This window comes from Patagioenas fasciata, chromosome 16 (genome assembly GCF_037038585.1).
Source record: "Patagioenas fasciata isolate bPatFas1 chromosome 16, bPatFas1.hap1, whole genome shotgun sequence".
In the NCBI taxonomy this organism is placed as follows: Eukaryota; Metazoa; Chordata; class Aves; order Columbiformes; family Columbidae; genus Patagioenas; species Patagioenas fasciata.
In genome coordinates, this window is record NC_092535.1 from 12,634,344 (window position 1) to 12,652,562 (window position 18,219).

The following is an 18,219-nucleotide window of genomic DNA, read 5'->3' on the forward strand; positions in this document are numbered from 1 at the left end:
TTAACTTAGCTGCTTTTGTGAATGAGGTTCATGATCAGTTCCCAGATTCTCTCGTTATATTTATGTACATGGCATTACTACATTTGTTATAATACTAAGTGATACAGCTTCCATCACGCATAGGCAATTGCCTCCCACTCTCACACAGGAACCAATTCCTACTTGTCCATTAGAAGTCATTATATTTTGGAACTATCACACTCACGATCCCCAAATTATTTGTAGATTAAATTATTTGAAAAACGTGTAGTGAATTTGCTCTCATGCAATTTTTAAAACTTAGAAGATTTCTAAGATTTCTTCATGATCAAAACATCATTGTAGTGTGACTAAGACATTATTAAAAGTAAATTGTTACTGGATTCCTAATCAGATTTATCCTTAGAAATGAACTTAACTCCTGAACTAGCTCTTTGCAGGTTCCCACAAGCATCAAGGGCAATGTTGCCAAACCACAGATTGTACAGTTCTGCAATATGAATTTCTAGTTACAAAAACTGCATTTTATAGCATACTATGGTTCTGCCACTGTTCCTACAGCACTGCAAAAACAAGAAAAATTTTGACTTTAAAGGGTCAAATTATGGAAGAGAAAGCGTTATGTAAGGAAAAAACGTCAAAATTGTAGTGTGCTACAATTAGAGCATTGCCGTGTTAATGTTATCTGTGTACTCAGGTGGTGCTGGTGTATAAATAGCTACAGAAAACACACTAGCAAATCGCTTTGGAGTAGTAATAAACATAATAAATACACGAACATAATAAATACAGGAAACTGTGTTCTGAGAAACTCTTCTTCTACAAAGCATTCAGAGAGAGATAATAACTAAAGGAAGTGTAAAACCCTAGAACTGGCAGTGCTGTTTGTTACGTCCAGAACAGACTCTGTTCTAATGAATGCAAAGCTCTCTCCCTCTTTTCCTCCAAGATGCTCCTTGAAACCCATCTGTTCTGTGGCACATGGCACTTCACAGGAGCCACCCACTGTGCTGGCCCAGCACTGTACCAGTGTTGTCCTCTGCAGCTCCAGCTTGTGCTCCTCCACTGCAAGCTCTTCGGAGGGAAAACCTCCTGTTGATCGGACACAGTGCTCCTATTGTCCTCAGCCCTGTCCATTTGCATCACTGTAAAAACAACATGCCTGAAGAGGAAAAGGCTTAGCAACTAGGAAAAGAGAAGTATTTTATTGCCAGAGCTTAGCGTTCAGATGCATTCTTTCAGTACATTGATACAGTTATGCAATATTTACCCTCCCCTTACAGGGAGTAGCCTTGTTGGCGATGGCAAGGAGCCACCAGTTTGGAAAACTGCAGCGACCGCAGTTACGAAAAGCTTCGGCATTGTGCAGGGCAGCGATCAGCCTGCAGATATTAAACCGTGTTCAGCAGCATTAACGTTGAGTGGTTGAAATCACCACAGTTATGCATTGATCCTGAAAATTACCCGATGTGGACAGATCTTTCCCATCAACCAAAGCCTTACTGGTTGAAATGGAGCTGCCCAGGGCATTGGGATTCACCTGCCAGGAATACCCTTCCCAACATCCACAATTCTCCCACAGCAGTGTTATACTTCAATGGTATTTTTAATTCTTACTTTTCCTGTCACAGTTCTAATATAGAAACAAAGCTATAAATGCAAGACCTTTGTCATGTTTGTTGGAAGCCTTCTTGTGGTCTCGGAGATGCTTTAAACCCTTTGGGAACTGGAAAAGCTCTCTGTTGGCAGTCTGCTGTGTACCATGAACTCTTGGCAAATTACCAGAGCTCTTCGAGATAAAGTCAGTAATTAAATGAACTGCCAGTGGTGTGACCCCATGCAGCAGAACTGCAGCAGCACTCCACTTTGATTTGCATGGAGACCTGGGAAGCACCCTGAAAAACTACAGCCACTGCCTGCCCTCCACATTCACAAGCATAAATAAAGCCAAGGGCACTGAAAAGGCAGTTCTCCTCCTTAGGGAGCTACCTGGAAAGCCACACCAAAAAGCTGCTGGGGTCGGGCTCCCACAGCTCCCTCTAGAAGGGCGCTGGATGGTTTTCTGTAATAATAACCATCCAGTTATTGCTGCTGGTCCAACTGCATCATGTGAGGAGAATTTTCGGAGATACGAACAAAGCTCTTTAGCAGCCAGGTGAAGAAATCTGAAATTTTACAATCAGAAAGCCACATTGCTAGGGATCATCAAGTACAACACCACCCTGGCTTGTGTCAGCAATAGTGCGGTCAGCAGGACCTGGGCAGTGACCGTTCCCCTGTACATGGTGATGGTGAGGTTGCACCTCGAATCCTGGGGTCATTTTGGGCCACTCATGACAAGAAAGACCTTGAAGTGCTGGGGAGAGTTCAGAGAAGGGTGATGAGCCTGGTGAGGGAGCTGGAGCACAAGTGTGAAGGGAGCAGCTGAGGGATCTGGGGGCTTCAGGCTGGAGGAGGCTGAAGGGAGACCTGATCTCTGCAACCACCTGAAAGGAGGCTGTAGCATGGAGGGTGTTGTTCTCTTCTCCCTTGTAGCAAGCAACAGGATGAAAGGAAATGGCCTCAAATTGCGCCAGGGCAGGTTCAGGTGGGATATTAGGAAACATTTCTTCATGAAAAGGGTTGTGAAGATGTGGAACAGGCTGCTCAGGGAAGTGGTGGAGTCACCACCTCTGGAAGGGTTTAAAAGATGTTGAGACTAAGCTCTTAGGGACATGGTTCAGTGCCAAATGTAGGTTATGGCTGGACTCTATGATCTGAAGTGTCTCATCCAACCAAAATATGATTCTATCACTACTGCCATTACCTTCCAGACATGTTGAGATTCTAAGCCTTTAGTACATACTCCAGCTTTTGCAACATCTTTTATAGCACTTAACGTTGTATGTCTCTGTTTCATAAAGGGAGCAACTCAAAAGCATCCTGAGAGCAAAGTAAATCACAGAATCACAGGATGTCAGGGATTGTAAGGGACCTGGAAAGCTCATCCAGTGCAATCCCCCCATGGAGCAGGAACACCCAGCTGAGGTTCCACAGGAAGGTGTCCAGGCGGGTTTGAATGTCTGCAGAGAAGGAGACTCCACAACCTCCCTGGGCAGCCTGGGCCAGTGTTCCTCACCCTCACTGGGAAGACGTTTCTTCTCAAATGTAAGTGGAACTTCTTGTGTTTCAATTGGAACCCATTGCCCCTTGTCCTATCATTGGTTGTCACCAAGAAGAGCCTGGTTCCATCCTCCTGACACTCACCCTTTATATATTTATAACTATGAATGGGGTCACCCCTCAGTGTCCTCTTCTCCAGCTCCAGAGCCCCAGCTCCCTCAGCCTTTCCTCACACGGGAGATGCTCCACTCCCTTCAGCATCTTGGTGGCTGCGCTGGACTCTCTCCAGCAGTTCCCTGTCCCGGAACTGAGTGGCCACAACTGGACACAATATTCCAGATGTAAATAAATGTGAGATAGCTAGACACATTTTTTTCAAAACGTAAGATAGATAACCACAGCTTTAAAGTTTCACAGCAAGGAAGAGGCGGCTTGCCATAAACATAATTCACAACTGACCCCGCCCGGCAGGGTGGGTGTTCGGCTCGTCAGGCCTGCCCGCCCGCCCCGCTCGGCGCGCAGCGCTGTTGCCGTTGTTATGTACGGGCTGGTGCGGCTGCGCCCGCCCGCGCTGCTCCGCGCCTGGGCCGGCGGTTCCCGCCTCGCCCGTGCCGGCCTCCTCCCGCCGCTGTCCCCGGTAACGCTGCGATCCGCCGCCGGCAGCTCCGCCAAGGTAGGTGAGCGGGGGAGAGGGGGCCTGGGCGCCCCGCTGTGAGTGCTGCGCTGTGTGAGAGGGAAGCGCGACCGCAGGGCCCGGCTCTGCAGGGAGATCACAGAGTCATTTCGGTTGGAAGAGACCCTCAGGATAATAGAGTCCAGCCATAACTTAACTCTAGCACTGAACCATGTCCCTGAGAACCTCGTCTACGCTCCTTTTAAAATGCTTTCTCAACAAAATCTGCTCCTCGGGGCTGGGGGTAGGAGCAGACAAGCAGCTAAGGCAGTTGTGCAAATGGCAAAGAATTCATGGCACAAAACAGCTCATTTGAATGCATTCGGAGCTCTGCTTTTTTCTTTTCGCTCTGGCAAATCCAATTTTGAAACGCATATTTAGAATCGTAGAATCACTTCAGTTGGAAGAGACCCTCAGGATCGAGCCCAACGATAACCTCATAACCATGTCCCTGGTCTACCCGCCTTTTAAACCCCTCCAGGGATGGTGACTCCAGCAGTGCCCTGGGCAGCCTGTTCCGGTGCCTGACAGCCCTTTCCATGAAGAATTTTTTCCTGATGTCTCTTATCCTGTCACTTCCTACTCAGGAGAAAAGACCAACACCCTCCATGCTCCAACCTCCTTTCAGACAGCTGAGGAGCGGATCGTAGATTAAAGCACAAGTTATCCTGGCCTGGAAGTGTTTTCCACCTTTTGGGGGTGTTTTCACACCCTGTGGTGTGTGTGTTTGCGGGGGGGGGGTGTTTTCTCTATGGGCTGCGGGGTTTAGCACTTCAGGTGAGTCAGGAATACAAAAAGGGGTTTTAGGGACTCACACAGACACAGACAGAGGATCCCGGGTGGGTAGTGCAGGGAGCAGCGCCTGGCCCCGCTCTGGGCGAGATAAAATACCAACATGCCCCCGGTTAATTATGTGTGTCCCTGTGCTCTCAACATTCTGCTCGTATTTTGGAGTTGGGAAGGAAAAATTTTTGTGAAGTATCATTCCTTGGTTTTTTGTTTTTAATTTGAATTGACTTGGGAAAAAGCAAATGAAGGCTTTATACCCAACTGGTTTTTGCACTGCAGTACTTGAGCAAATCATCCACATGCTGGGTTTCTGCAGGAGACAGGGACCTGCTTACACCCGTGTGTGCCACGATGTTGAATGAGGGCTTTCCATACAAAGCCTCATTTACAGTTTAATTTCTAGAGCTTATTTTTCAGGTTAATTTCTTTAACCTCTTTACAAAGCACAACATGTTTCAGATTTGGTTTCATGCCTTAGTTCATCCAGAAGCTGAATCTTCACATAAATGATGTGAATAAAATTTGCTTTCTAGCAGAAATATTGTAGCAGAATTATATGGAAAATAAGTACTTTTCTTTGCCAAGTTGTACGTTATTCTGGACGTGACTGTACTGGGTAGTCTACATAATGTCTGCTGAAGTGGTACTTTGTTAACATCTTGCTTCTGTACCATTCAGAAATTGCCTGACGTGTGCCTGAGAGTGTGAGTGAATGGAATTGCGCTTGGAAGACGCAAACAAGGTGTTTTTCAGTCCTTATGATCCATCTTGCAAGTGTGGCTGAAGAGCCAGAGTTCCTCTGAGGCTTATGTATCCCTGTGGATCATCAGATATAAAACCTGTCAGTAAATTTTACTGTGACAAATATTTTCAGCGAAGTTGGGCTATTTCCGCCAGCACTGGCGTATCTGCGTAGCTGCTGTCTACACCGTGACAACAGCAGCAATTCCCCGGTTCTTCCTTTCTACAGGGGGGTGATTTATAGGAACTGAAATGTTGGACCTATTCTGTGAGTAAGTTGTTAGTAAGCCAGCATCAGTCTGGTATCATGTAGGCTTCCAGTGCCATCCACTGCTTAATCTTGAACAAGAAGCTGTTACAAGAATTCACTGTGTAAAGCTGAGCAGTGGGTGTTAGCAAAGATCTGTGTGGCATCTCAGTCTCATCTCTCAAGCAACGGTGTGGGTGTGCCTTGGCACGCATTTGGATCAAATGAAAGACTGGGACTATGATAATTCTTTTGAATTATGAAACTTGCATTGTGTAAGAACTTCACCGAGCTCATGTGAATAGTTGGGAAAGGGGAGCTGGCATGGGCTCTGCCACAGGCATCTGATGTAAAAGAGCAAAAGTGTGTTACCGTCTTTCCCAAAGTATTCGAAACAGCACTGTGTACAAGCCACTTCTTTGATCATTTCATGTTGATTCAACTGACTAGAATATGATATGTGCTTAATGCTAATAAATACCTTTGTTTTCTTTTTTAGGATGCAGGTGTATCACCCAAAAAGGTGGCCACAGATCCCAATGGTGAAAACAAGAAACTCAACAAAACCCAGCAGCTGAAACAAGTTTTTAAAGAATATGGTGCTGTAGGGGTTTCATTCCATGTTGGAATTTCATTAGTATCTCTAGGAATCTTCTACCTGGCTGTGTCAAGGTGAGGTTTGTGCAGTTGTCTGTAGCCTCTAGTTAATGGTTTAGCCAAGAAAAATATTTTACCATTATGCTTATTTCTAGAAGAAGATGTACTCTATGCCTGCTTGATCTATACACAGTAATCTTTTGAATTTTTAGTCTAGACAGATCCATAAATAGAACTAATCTCCTATCAGGCATGAAAGTAAAGGTACGTGATCTTTTTGCATAGGTTCACAGTCCATGGTGAGCAGGTGAAAACAGCAGAGGCTGCACCAGAGTAACAAGGCAGATGAGAGAATTTATTTTTGTTCTGCAGAGATATCTGTTGTTCTCAAGCAGTAACATGGTCTGTACAGATACAGCCATACAAAAGTGCTGGACCTTAGAGATAAATTTATTTTTCTGGGTGTTGAACTCAGTTTCTGCAGCTGAAACTGCAGAAGGTGACAGCCACTAGAACAAGATTTTAAAAGAAACTGTATGTGTGGCTTCTGGTGGGAATGCAACAGTTCTGTCTGTAGGGGATGAGGTATCTCAATTGAGGATACAGGGAAACACATTGTTTCTCAAAACATTCCCTGCTGCTCACTCTTAACTCCAGTGGGAATACGTGAATGCCCAGTTTCTCTTGTTTACTACATCATGGCAAGGGTGACAATGAAATTTCTTCCAAGTACGATTTAGTTCCCAGACGCAAGACACTATACTGGCCAGTGAAGGGGGAAAAGTTTCAGTAACAGCTTCTCTTGGAAAATTACTCCAAACATAGGAACCAGGAGGAAAACTGCTATGTCTATACAGAATGAACGTATTAATGAATCTGGTGGATAACACTTATTTGAGTTTGTAGTACTTCCTTCACTTGCTAGGTTTTAGATAAGATACTCATCATTTTAACAGCTTGTAGTCCTCTGTTAGAACATGCTAAGCCTAACAAGAGGTCCCTTATTTGCTTTCAAAAGTAGAGAAATAGATTATTTTCTCTGAGTGTTCTGCCTGCACATGCTGCAGCTATACAGTTGTAAAACTAAGAGCATATTTGACCTCACAGGGAACTTGTCAGTTTAAGAAAAAAAGCGCATCTGAAAATATTGCCTGTGTTGTTGCTACAAAAGTAACTTGACCTGCTACTGCTGAAATAATTGCTTTTAATATTTAACAATATCTAAACATAAATTCCGGAGTTGGAAACATGCCATGTTAAATTCTCCGGAAAAAATAGCACTTTTAATTTATATTCTTTAGTGTGCAACCTTAAAATAAACTAAAAATCTTGTTTTCTTTTTCCCCAGTGGTGTGGATATGACTGCAGTTCTCTTCAAACTTGGGTTCAGTGAATCATCGCTGCAATCTAAAATGGCTGCTGGCACAAGCACGTTTGTGTTGGCGTATGCTATTCATAAATTGTTTGCTCCAGTCCGAATCAGCATTACTATAGTTTCTGTACCATTTATTGTCCGATACTGCCGGAAGATTGGTTTCTTCAAACCTCCTACCCCAAATCCATGATGATTTCTTGCCGGTTTTTAAGTGTTCCATGCCCACGTAGCTTTTCAGATTGCTGAATTTCTTTAAAAGATTTATTTGGATTCATGGTAATGCTGACCTTCTCTTGCATTTTTTACTTGTTCTTTTAGGTAAATGCGACACTGTGAAGTGTCTTTATCTTCTTTCCTTTTTGCCACCTCTTCTTTAGAAGAACTTGTTAAAATGGTATCTGGTTTCCACTGCAAGCAGTAATATAAATGCTTGACAATGAGCAGTCTCTTTAGAATACACAGTTCTGGGTCTTTATAATTTAGCTTTTGGGGCATTAAATATTTTTCTTGCCAAAATAGAGCGGCAGCATTAGTTTATTACAGTGTAGTTGGGAAACAGTAAAATTATCTAATAGTCTGTAGAATAAACAATATCCTACTATATTAATAGTTCTTTTGATAAGTGTACATATTGGAATCTAGGGTGGTAGGTGGGTGTTTCTTTTGTTATAAAAGGCATATATTGTGACCCATCTTTGCAATTCAACACACCTGCTGAACTAACTTAAGTAGGAGTACCTGTGTGCTTAATTATTGCACAGCAATAATGGTTTTAGACACAATAGGTGATGCACTGTTCTGAAACTACAGTTCCTTTGTGATGCTTCCATGTTTCAAGGTTTTATTGTTTGAAAATGTGTTTTATTTATAGGCTAGGAACAGACCTTACTAAAGTATTTCTTTGCCTACACACTTAGAAGGAATCCTGAGTCTACTGAAATCAGTGTAACCAGAATTACCTCCTATGTAAACATATTCCAAAGATCACCAAATCAGAGGCAAGGTGGCTGTGGGGTTTTTAATGTACCAAGGTCTGGCTTTGTACTACAGACACATTTTTGTATGAAAACTAACCCTAGCAGCTTTCTGCTGCTGTGAATGACACTCAAGTTCACATCTGAAGTCCAGACATTACAATTCAGAGCTTCTCAAGAGCAAGTCCCAGGCTTTTGTCTGGCAGACTGTTGACTGTACCAATTAGAGGTGCTTTTCATATCCCTATTTAGACACTGTTCCTGTTAGAACGTAGTTACAGAGGTATATATATTCACATACCACCTTTCAGTTAACCTAAAGACTGGATCCCAAAACTAGGTACTCGGTGAAACATTCCGCAGTAAACCTGGCTGTCAGACTTTGGACTACGAATTAGCTTGAGCCAGATCTGCCAGGCTTTGGACCTGTTCCTCCCTCCAGGTCTGCTCTTGTTACATTGTCTTTCTCTTTGTGCTTACACTTACCCCAAGATGAGACTGACTGATCTGCTCATACAGGAATCTGATTAAAGTCAAGTAGCAGGAAATTACCCTGGTGATCAGGGTAATTTTATTTTTTTAGCTGAAATTTTGTAAATTGAGAGGAAAAAATAATGTGGTTAGGATGAGAGCTGGCTGAGGGAGGAAAAGAGGAACAAGTGATTCCTTTTAGTTGTGAGCAACCTATTACCTCCACTCAACCATAAATTGCACCCCAACTCCTTTCACATTCAGAAAGTCCAACCCATAGGCTGATTGGATGCTCTGAGAATCCTCAGGCTCACAAGTGAGCAGGTTGTGCTCTGGGAAGATGACTCACAGCCACACCTACCCTTGTGCTTCTGGATTATTGCTACTCCTTGGTTAATCAGAGGCTTTCTATAAGACAGGGCAAACTCTGCCCTGTGGAAGCAGAGTGCAGAGACTGACACCTGGCAACAAAGAGCCACTTGACAACAGCTTGGGCTCAGTAGGACTGTGCTGTTAAAGCCTAAGGGAGGGTTTAGTGTCCTAAGATGGAAACAGTTGTAGCAGTAAGCAGGTACACATGCTAGAGGCTTGATGCACAAAACAAACGCATGCATAGCATAAATGTAAAGATGCATTACATAGTTAAACACTGCTCAAAACACTAGCCTTAGGAGCAGGACGTACCGAGAATCAGCTTCATTGTGGTCTCCTGCCATGAGAGCTGTAAGCTGTGTCACTAACAGAGCTTACGTCACACACAGCTGCTCAGTTTGCTTGTGAAATGTGGAGCCAGTGCACAGGAGGAAGGGCTGGCAAGTTCACTTGGACTAGCTGCTTATTCAAAAACACACCAAACAAAACACAAACTGGACTTTTCCTGTTTGATGCCAGCTTTGCAGCATGGCTGCTGAAGCTGGCAGCTTGTCCAGGGTACCAGTTGCAGCTCACTGCTACCTGAGCCAGTTCTAATTAGAGCATAAGTTTCAGATCAGCTTGGCCCTCAAGGAAGCTCTGCCTTTACCCTTGCCTAATCTGATTGTTATACCTGAGATGTGGGTGGAAGCTTATTGCTGAGTGTTTTGTAGGTAAAAACTGCAATATGTACACAGCAGTTGAAGGGCACAACAACAGTACTTGTTCTTTCCTATTACCTACTACATTTTAGAACAGCTCAAATCTTTTAAATTTTAAGGGACAGTCAGCATTTCTCAAGAATAAGTTTGACTTGGGCCTATTTTTTTTCCTTTTCACAGAAGCCTTGCTGTGGTTTGGTTTTTATTTTTTTTTCTTCCTACATGCCATCTCTGTATCAGTTTAAGACAAAGAATTCTAGAATAACCATGAGGCATCCTTGCTTTCTTCATTGAATCAGTAATTTCTGATAATGTTTTGTTTACAAAGCAGGCATCTTTTAAAAAGAAGTGCAGCCAGAAGTTAAGTCACCAGCACTAACTAGAGATTTTCTTGCAGTAAAGAAACAGAGCTCCATTTAAATGATGACCAGAATTCAGATTACCTGTTAAGATAAATATGTTTGTATAAACTACTGGCAATCAGTTTAGGTTAAGTTTTTTGCAAAGTATGTGTTAAATTAATTTGAGAATATATTTTGAATTCTAGAATCCTTGCTTGTAAAAGGACCATTTTAAAAAATTATTTGTAAAATAGAGAAGATGATCTTAAAGTCTTATAATGAAAATACAATAAATTGCTTTCTCTTAGTATGCTTGAAGTGTTTTACTGGAAAATAGTTGGTTTATATGTTTTCTTGGTGAGTGGTCTGAGCCTTGCTACATTTTACAGCACCAGATATTAAGATTAGTTCCTGTTACATATCCCACCATTTGATAACAGTACTTTCCAGATCTTTCTCTTACAGGTGCTTTCAGACCCTGTTCTTTGAATAACAGCATCAAAAAAGCAGGCCTAGCTTTCAGTGGTTGTAAAAAATCTACACAGTTAAGTAGCAACACATTTGGTACTTACCTTGTAATCCTGTGATGTGATTATAGATTAGTAAGTGACCACATGGACTTTGAGCAAGAACTTTATACCAGCTTCCTTGTTGACAGAGATGGGGAGTAAACTTATTTTGTGATCAATAGATGAGTCAAGCTGTACTGATGACAAAGACAAGTGGTTAAGAGACAGTGGAAGCGATAAATGCCATAAGGAACCTTGGTGGTGGCAGTATATAACAAATCTTTATTTTTAATGTTGAGTGCTTACATTTAAAACAAAATAGACAAAAAATAATGGACACATCATTTTTAGGACACTCAGAAACGCATTCACCTCACTCAGTCACAGGTGACACCACAGGTACGATACCCTTAGCAGCCCAGCGAGTTCGGAGGCAGGTGTCTCCAGGACATTGCACTGTTCAACAAAAGAGAGCCACAGCTTCCTCATCTTGTTGGAACACTGAACCATTACCAGGACAGATCACGTGATAAAAGCCTTAAACAGCTTAATACTTAGATCAGCAAACCTGGCCCACACGTAACTGGATTTCAAGTATTAAGTATTCCACAACCCACAGCTAAAAGTCAAATAACTTTCCATTGCAGTTAGAGTTTAAGGTGACAGCCAACCTAAAGATTGCCATTGGATCCCAAGACCTGCTTTTTCTGTTGGAAGCATGACAGTAGTCACAGTACAAGGCTCCTCTTGTCAATCCCGTTACGTTACCCCTGCTAAGACTATGTTCTGGATGGAGCGACACTGTCACTCTTTCTGCTGACGGGCATCTTTGTAGAGTTCACTGTAACCCAGGGATGGAGAAGTACTTCCTTCAGGGGCAGTCGATGGAATGGGTTATGCTTGAGAAGCTTTGAAATTAAATCTCTTGCACCTTGTGTTACAAATGGAGGAAACTTGTATTCCACCTAAGGAAAGGGAAGGACACCAAAGATGATGTAAAAGTTCTTTGGCAATTACCGAATTAGAGAGACAAAGGGCTCTACCCTCCAAGGTACATCCAGAAAGAAAAAGTATTTCAGTCTCACTGACTATGCACCTCATGCCTATTGAGATGAGATCAAGTAATTTCATCATAATCCTGAAGAAAACAAAAGTTCTCACTGCTTGTAGAAGTTTAATTAGTGTATTTTTCTATGTACTTCAAACAAGATTAGTTTGCTGGAACCTTTCTAGGGTATGCAAAGGGAAAAGTTAAGCTTATGTATTTTTGCTAACACCTTGAATGTTAAATATTCATTTTATAAATTAGGAAAGGAAATACTTGGAGAACACTAGTTGCTTTATGAAAGAGCAGTTCAGATGCAGGCAGAAACAGAGTGGAACTAAGGAAGTCAGACAAGGTACCTTAAGGTCTCTTATTCTACTGAATGACTGAAAACAATTTTAGGGATCTAGTTTTATGCCTACCATTGTCTTCCTACAGTTCTAGTTATAATACATGTCCTTCTTCAAGGTGACCATTTGTTAAGCTTCAATAAAACAGAACTGAAAGGCAGCATAATTCAGCTGTTGAAATAAGTGTTGGCACATACCCTAGAAATGGCTCTGTAGGTTTCCTGGTAGGTCGCTGCTTCAAAAGGTGGCTTCCCAACAAGAAATTCATAGCACAGAACTCCCAGGCTCCAAATGTCCACCTTTTCGTCATGCGTTCTTCCCTCAATCATTTCAGGAGGCAAGTAGTCAAGTGTCCCACAGAGAGTTGTTCTCCTGAAGAAGAGTCCAAGTTCATCATCTACTGATTGTGGCAATTAAAAGATCCATTTCAAGAGCCAGATAAAAGCTAATCCTGGAAATCAACTGCACCTCAGTTTACCCCAGAGAGACTCAGCACCACCAGAACACCTGGTAAAGAGGTTCCACCCGTAAATTTTTTTACTTTCACTTTAAAGCACCTTTAGTCACTGCAGTCAGTCTTATCTTTTTCATCTCACTTGTTAGATCAATAGTCTTCCTTTGTCAGGTGCAATTCAGGCTAATTAAGGAAACATCGTAAGTATATTGCTGGAGTGTGAAGTTTGAACACAAGTGCTGCTCTGCCATATCTCTGGGACCATTACAGCAGTACCCCAACTTGCTTCACTTGGGGCAGGTTCAGCAAGTTTTGAACTATACAAGCTGAAAAAACAGGCTATAACACCACTCCCTCCTCTGCTACATCAGTTGACTATTAAGACCTTCTGCTGCAGTGGCCCTGTTCTCCAAGGATTTCCACACTCCCACACTGTTTTAGGAAGTTCACATTTACCTCCATTCCACAACTACAAGTGTGACAAGAAAGCTAACATTTTCACAGCAGAAGTATTTCACTGCAGAAGATATATATTGCATTCTCACCTAGAGGATGGAGCATGCACAGACCATCCAAAGTCAGCAATTTTTAATTCTCCATTTGAGCCAAGCAGCAAGTTTTCTGGCTTGATGTCTCGGTGAATCACATTCTTTGAATGACAGTATGATAGGGCATCCGCTAGTTCTGTGACATACTGTATTTAGAAAGAGAACAAATCTTTAAAGACATCATTGGTCTAGCTTACCTGGCTACAGTATAGCCTTTTCTAAGCATAATTAATAGTTTAAGTGAGAGCAATTATTCCTTAAATCCTTGAAGTATGGCAATACAGGCTTTGCCTGAAGTGACCAAGCACTTGCAATATTGAGCAATGCTGCATGTAGGTATATTAGCATTGAAGAGTAATTTGTAATTAGGAATAAGTTGGGAAGGCAAGCACACAAGCAAACTAGCATTACAGGAATCTCAGTTTCACACTACAGAATAAAGAACTTTCTCTGAAGATCTAGCTTTATGCTGCAGGTATTCCACATGTGAAGTGCAAGTAATGTATAAGAAGCTAGAACAACCTACAGTAGCAGTTCTTTGCTCATCAAACTTGGTAAGCTTCTGAAGCTCTTTGTAGACTTCTCCACGAGGTGCATACTCCAGAATAAGGTAGACTCTTGTAAAGTCATGGAAGTAGCCATATAATCTGAGAATGTTGGGGTGCCTGCAAAAAGATTTAAATATTCTTCTGAACAAGGTATTCATCCATATGACTTTAATTTCCCTTTCCTGCCTTCCCCCATTCAAAGCAAGCATAGGAACTTCAACATCTTGTGTTTCTCCAGCTCACAACACATCTATTGAGGGAGCTTCATAGTAGATAGATGGCACTTATTAAAGCAGCTGGCCATGAGTTTGGCTAATTAATGTCATCTTAAACATGCCTTTCTACAGCAGCTAGAAGAGCTGATTATCATTGAAGGTGCCAATTCCTATGGGGTTTTGAATTTAAACTTAAACACTTCCTGCAAAAACTAATTTATTCAGCAAGTTAGGCATATTTTCCAGGAAACAAAACCAGAAACAAGCTCAGACTCTTAAGAAATTGCAGTTATCCATGTAAATCCAAGCAGTAGACAAGGAGGGGTGGTTTTGTAATAGGAAGGTAGACAAAAGTAAATATTGGTGCAGAAAGGCAAGAATCCTAATTAGCAATTTCAAGATGTCACATGTTTAAAAAGAAACTTTATTTTCTTCAGAGTATGTTATCATAAACAAGGTTACTTTGTTTATTTGAACATGAACCAAAGAGTGTAACAGGTCACTGAACTTTACCTAAGATGGGATTGTATTTCAACTTCTCTTCTTATCTGATGTTCTACACAGGCTTCCTCTACTTGTGTTTTAAAAAGGACTTTCAGTGCAAGAATAAATTTACTCCGCTTTTCACGTGCCAGGTACACATTTCCAAATTTTCCTTTCCCCAGAGGACGACCAACTTCAAAATCCTCGAGACACCATTGCCTTCTGCAAGAGGAAAAAGAGAAAGTTACAAAAGCTGGGTACTTGGGTGGGCTTTAACTCCTAGATTTACAATCTATCATGTTCCCATTCAGTAGATACTTAGTGATCTGAACTAGGTTTTAGTCTTTCAGAGAACACCAAGAGGATAAAATACACACAGACGTTTCAAAAGAAAGTTCAGAAAGTTTCTCTTCCTTCCTAAAGCTTATGCACAGAGATACCAATGCCAACCACACTACTACAAAATCAAGTCTGTGTCTAGTAAGCTAGGCTTGTTTCAATACACTGAATACAGACATATTACTAGTGCATGTCAGAACTGTTCGGGATAGTCATGCTACAAATTTACTTCAGCCTTAGACTCCAGACTCTTGCAGGTCTGAAGGAGGCTTTGTTTTCATATATGCATCTTGTGATCAGAGCAGTGGCTATCAGTGTTCTCTCCTAGGAAGGGTTGTTTTTCATTTAGCCAGAAGCTTTTAGATTACAGGAAGTCTTTGTTTCTGAGAATTATCAGGGCAGAGTAAGCTTTCCCAGTTTCTTATGTTGTCTCTGTGAAGTGTAGGGCCACTGGTCTCCACAACCAAGGGGTTCAAGTAGCCTCAGCTTAACTACAACTAAGTTGCAGCACAAAATCCCAGAAGTTAAAACCAAACCTAATCCAACAGGACTAGAAGGATTTAGGCAGGCAACTTACTTTTTAGTCTCTTCATTTTTCTTTTTAGCTGTTTCTTCATTTTGTTGTTTAGAGGTGCTTTCTCCTTCAGTACTTTTTGCTATGTATAGAGAAGTAGATCAACTTTATGTACCAGACCCATGAACACAACACAAAAATTCACACAGGAGCAAATCTAACTGCAGTAGCTCTTAGAATATATTCAATGATATTTTAAACAACCTAGAGTAGCTTACTACTGGCAAAGCAGCATAGTAGTTATCAGTGCTACCAAAATGTAATTTTAAAAGCTTCCTTGAAATAAAACATCAAGCCCCCCCCTCCAAAAAAAAAAAAATATTATTGCATATAAGAGATTAACATGAATACTGCAATAACTGTCACATATGAATGCCAGTTACATTAATTCATAACTAACAAACATCTGGAAAATTTTAAACACTCATGTTGGCTCTAAATGGGTAATTCTGGCAACAAGAATGGTACGGTAACATCTAAGCTGCAGCACATGCTGCTATTCTGTTTTGAGGCAAGCCCAAGTATTAACACTTCTCTACAGGACTGTTCCCACATCATCAACATCAGCTCCAGGTTTTCTGCACTGCTCTCTGCTTCATAGAACAGAAGTATCTCAAGTGTCACAACTGCATAAATACATGTAAATAATCTTCAGAATTACCAGGTACTGGAGCCTGTTGAGGTTTTTCATTGTTCTTGCTTTGAGCTTGAGCTGTAGCAGTTGTTTGTGCCAGAAGTCTTGGTCGGGGCTGCTGGGTTGTCTGATTATGAGACAGTTTTTGGTTTGACAGTACAGGTTTTTGTGATTGCACAGGAACTCGCTGGGCAAAGTTTGAAGAACATGGAACACGTTGTGCTTGCGTGCCACTGTTGAGTACTCGGCTTTGTGCAGAACACTGAGATACAGGAACACGTTTTGGGCCATCCTCAAGGGGATTAGCAACCTTCAAAAAGAAACAAATATATGTTAATTGTAGAATAGCATACCATAGTTTGTATGGCCCCATTCAGCACAGCAGAAAAAGAACCACAAAGCACATTAACAGGAGATGTTAGGGTAGCCTGATCTTATGGCTTATCAATGAAAACATTCTTAAATTTCTATAATGACAAGAAAAAGCAGTTTTCTTCAACAGCATACTTACTTATAGCTAGCAGAACTTTTCCACACACTTCTGAAGAACATCAGCCAAAGGTGGCAAGAAAGCAGATCTTTGCTATAGAAACATACACTGCTTTGAGTCACTGCTTCCTTCAGTGCTGTTTGTCTTACATATCCTGCACTGCCATAGGAGTTCAGCAGAACAAAACAAGTTTATTTAGTCGGGTTCAGCTATATGCTTTTAATCTTCTGCTTCCAGTAAGGGAAGGTAGTTTATTCCCCTAGATATTATTTAGTCTTCTAGTTCAGTTCACTAGAAATAATGTATTGGCAGCTTAATTAAAAAGAGGCTTTGCTTACGCTATTCTGAAATCTTCCCAGGACCTGCTTGGTTTTAAGCTAAAATAGTGAGAAAGTGCCTATATTTGCATATAGAAAATAATATGTAACCAGCATGGTCTTGAATACTGCTGCAGAGGCATGTCAATAGTGACATTAACACAGTGCTTGCTTTTGGAAGCTATATCTAGAATAAGTTGGCTACATACATTTGCTCTCTCCTTATGTTATACTTAAAATATGAGAAAGATTTCTCAGTTCAAGTATGGCATACTAATATTAACAACGATTAAAAAAAATTAAGTTCACCCCTTGGCAATTAATCCCTGCACCCATAAAACGTTGTTTCAAAACAGTTTTTCCTCATTTTGCTATTTAGTACAGTAAATAACTACAAAATAGAGTCCAAAACCCGTAGCTCTGGTGTGATGAGGAGAAAAACACCCACCAACCCAGTAAGTCACTTACTTTGGCAGCACGACCGGAACACCGAGAATGGTTCTCTTTTGTATTCTTGTCCATAATGCCCGGGAGGAAGAGCTTCGCCTACAGGTAGGACGTAGCGAACAGGGATCAGTTTCGCAGACCACGCGGCCCCTTCCTCCGCAATTCCAGCCCGGGAAGTCCCGCAGCAGGGCCCGGAGCGGCCTGGACTGGCCCGTCCCGCCGCAGCACACCACTGCCCCGCAACCGCCTGCCTGCCTGCCTGCCTGCACTCACAGCTCCCCCCAACCAGGCCCAATCCTGCCAGCACCTCCGGCGAGCAGGGTCCCCCATATGGCGGCCCTACCCACGTCCCCACCGCGCAGCCCAAGCACCACTCACCCTCAGCTCCGCTCCCTCCGACCGCTGCGGCTGTTTGAATTCAAACCGCCCTCCCTTAAATACCCTTTAAACTACCGCCTCTCGCCATTGGCCCCTCTCCCGCCAGTCGCGCCCGCTGATTGGTTCTTTTTCAATCGGCCCGCTCGCCGATTGGCTCTCTGCACGCTCCGCTCGTTGGGAGGCCGAGCTCCGCCGCCGTGAGCCTCTGGGGCGCATGCGCAACGGCAGCCTGCTGCGTATCCCGAACCGGTCCCCCCGCCCGCCCTGAGGGCGGTGTTTGCGCTACTTGCGTACTTTACGTACCGTCTCTCCGCCGCTGGCTCCTTCCGTACTCCAAGTGCGTGGATCGGCGTCCGCTCACACACTTTTCTCCGCGAAGTCTCTGCCTGGCCGGGTCTTCCGTTACGCAAATCGCGTACGCCCAGACCACCCACCTGTGGCAACGCTACAACTATCGTCCCCTCCTCACAGCCACCGAGGCCTCGCAGCGCGTCGGCGGCGGCAAGGGCCTCAGGTTAGTCCCGCA

General features: G+C 42.6%; 2 protein-coding genes across 3 annotated transcripts; one reads left to right on the forward strand and one right to left on the reverse strand.

Moving 5' to 3' along the window:
• The first annotated feature begins 3,587 nt into the window (after positions 1–3,587).
• FAM210B (family with sequence similarity 210 member B) lies at positions 3,588–10,672 on the forward strand. Its single transcript, XM_065849979.2, has 3 exons — positions 3,588–3,754; positions 6,031–6,203; positions 7,477–10,672. The coding sequence occupies exons 1-3, from the start codon at positions 3,620–3,622 to the stop codon at positions 7,691–7,693; spliced, it is 525 nt and encodes a 174-aa protein (XP_065706051.1). The 5' UTR covers positions 3,588–3,619; the 3' UTR covers positions 7,694–10,672.
• Positions 10,673–11,133: 461 nt separating this feature from the next.
• Positions 11,134–18,078, reverse strand: AURKA (aurora kinase A). 2 transcript variants are annotated; one of them, XM_071815687.1, is made up of 9 exons: positions 17,997–18,078; positions 17,337–17,414; positions 16,089–16,371; positions 15,431–15,509; positions 14,545–14,736; positions 13,795–13,933; positions 13,266–13,414; positions 12,464–12,638; positions 11,134–11,836 (listed from the first exon to the last, which is right to left on the reverse strand). In XM_071815687.1, exons 2-9 carry the CDS (start codon positions 17,388–17,390, stop codon positions 11,651–11,653), a joined length of 1,257 nt encoding a protein of 418 aa, XP_071671788.1. In that variant the 5' UTR covers positions 17,391–17,414; positions 17,997–18,078; the 3' UTR covers positions 11,134–11,650. The 2 variants fall into 2 exon arrangements, with proteins under 2 accessions (XP_071671788.1, XP_065706228.1); XM_065850156.2 differs by lacking the exon at positions 17,997–18,078 and adding an exon at positions 17,694–17,737.
• Between the last annotated feature and the right edge of the window lie 141 nt (positions 18,079–18,219).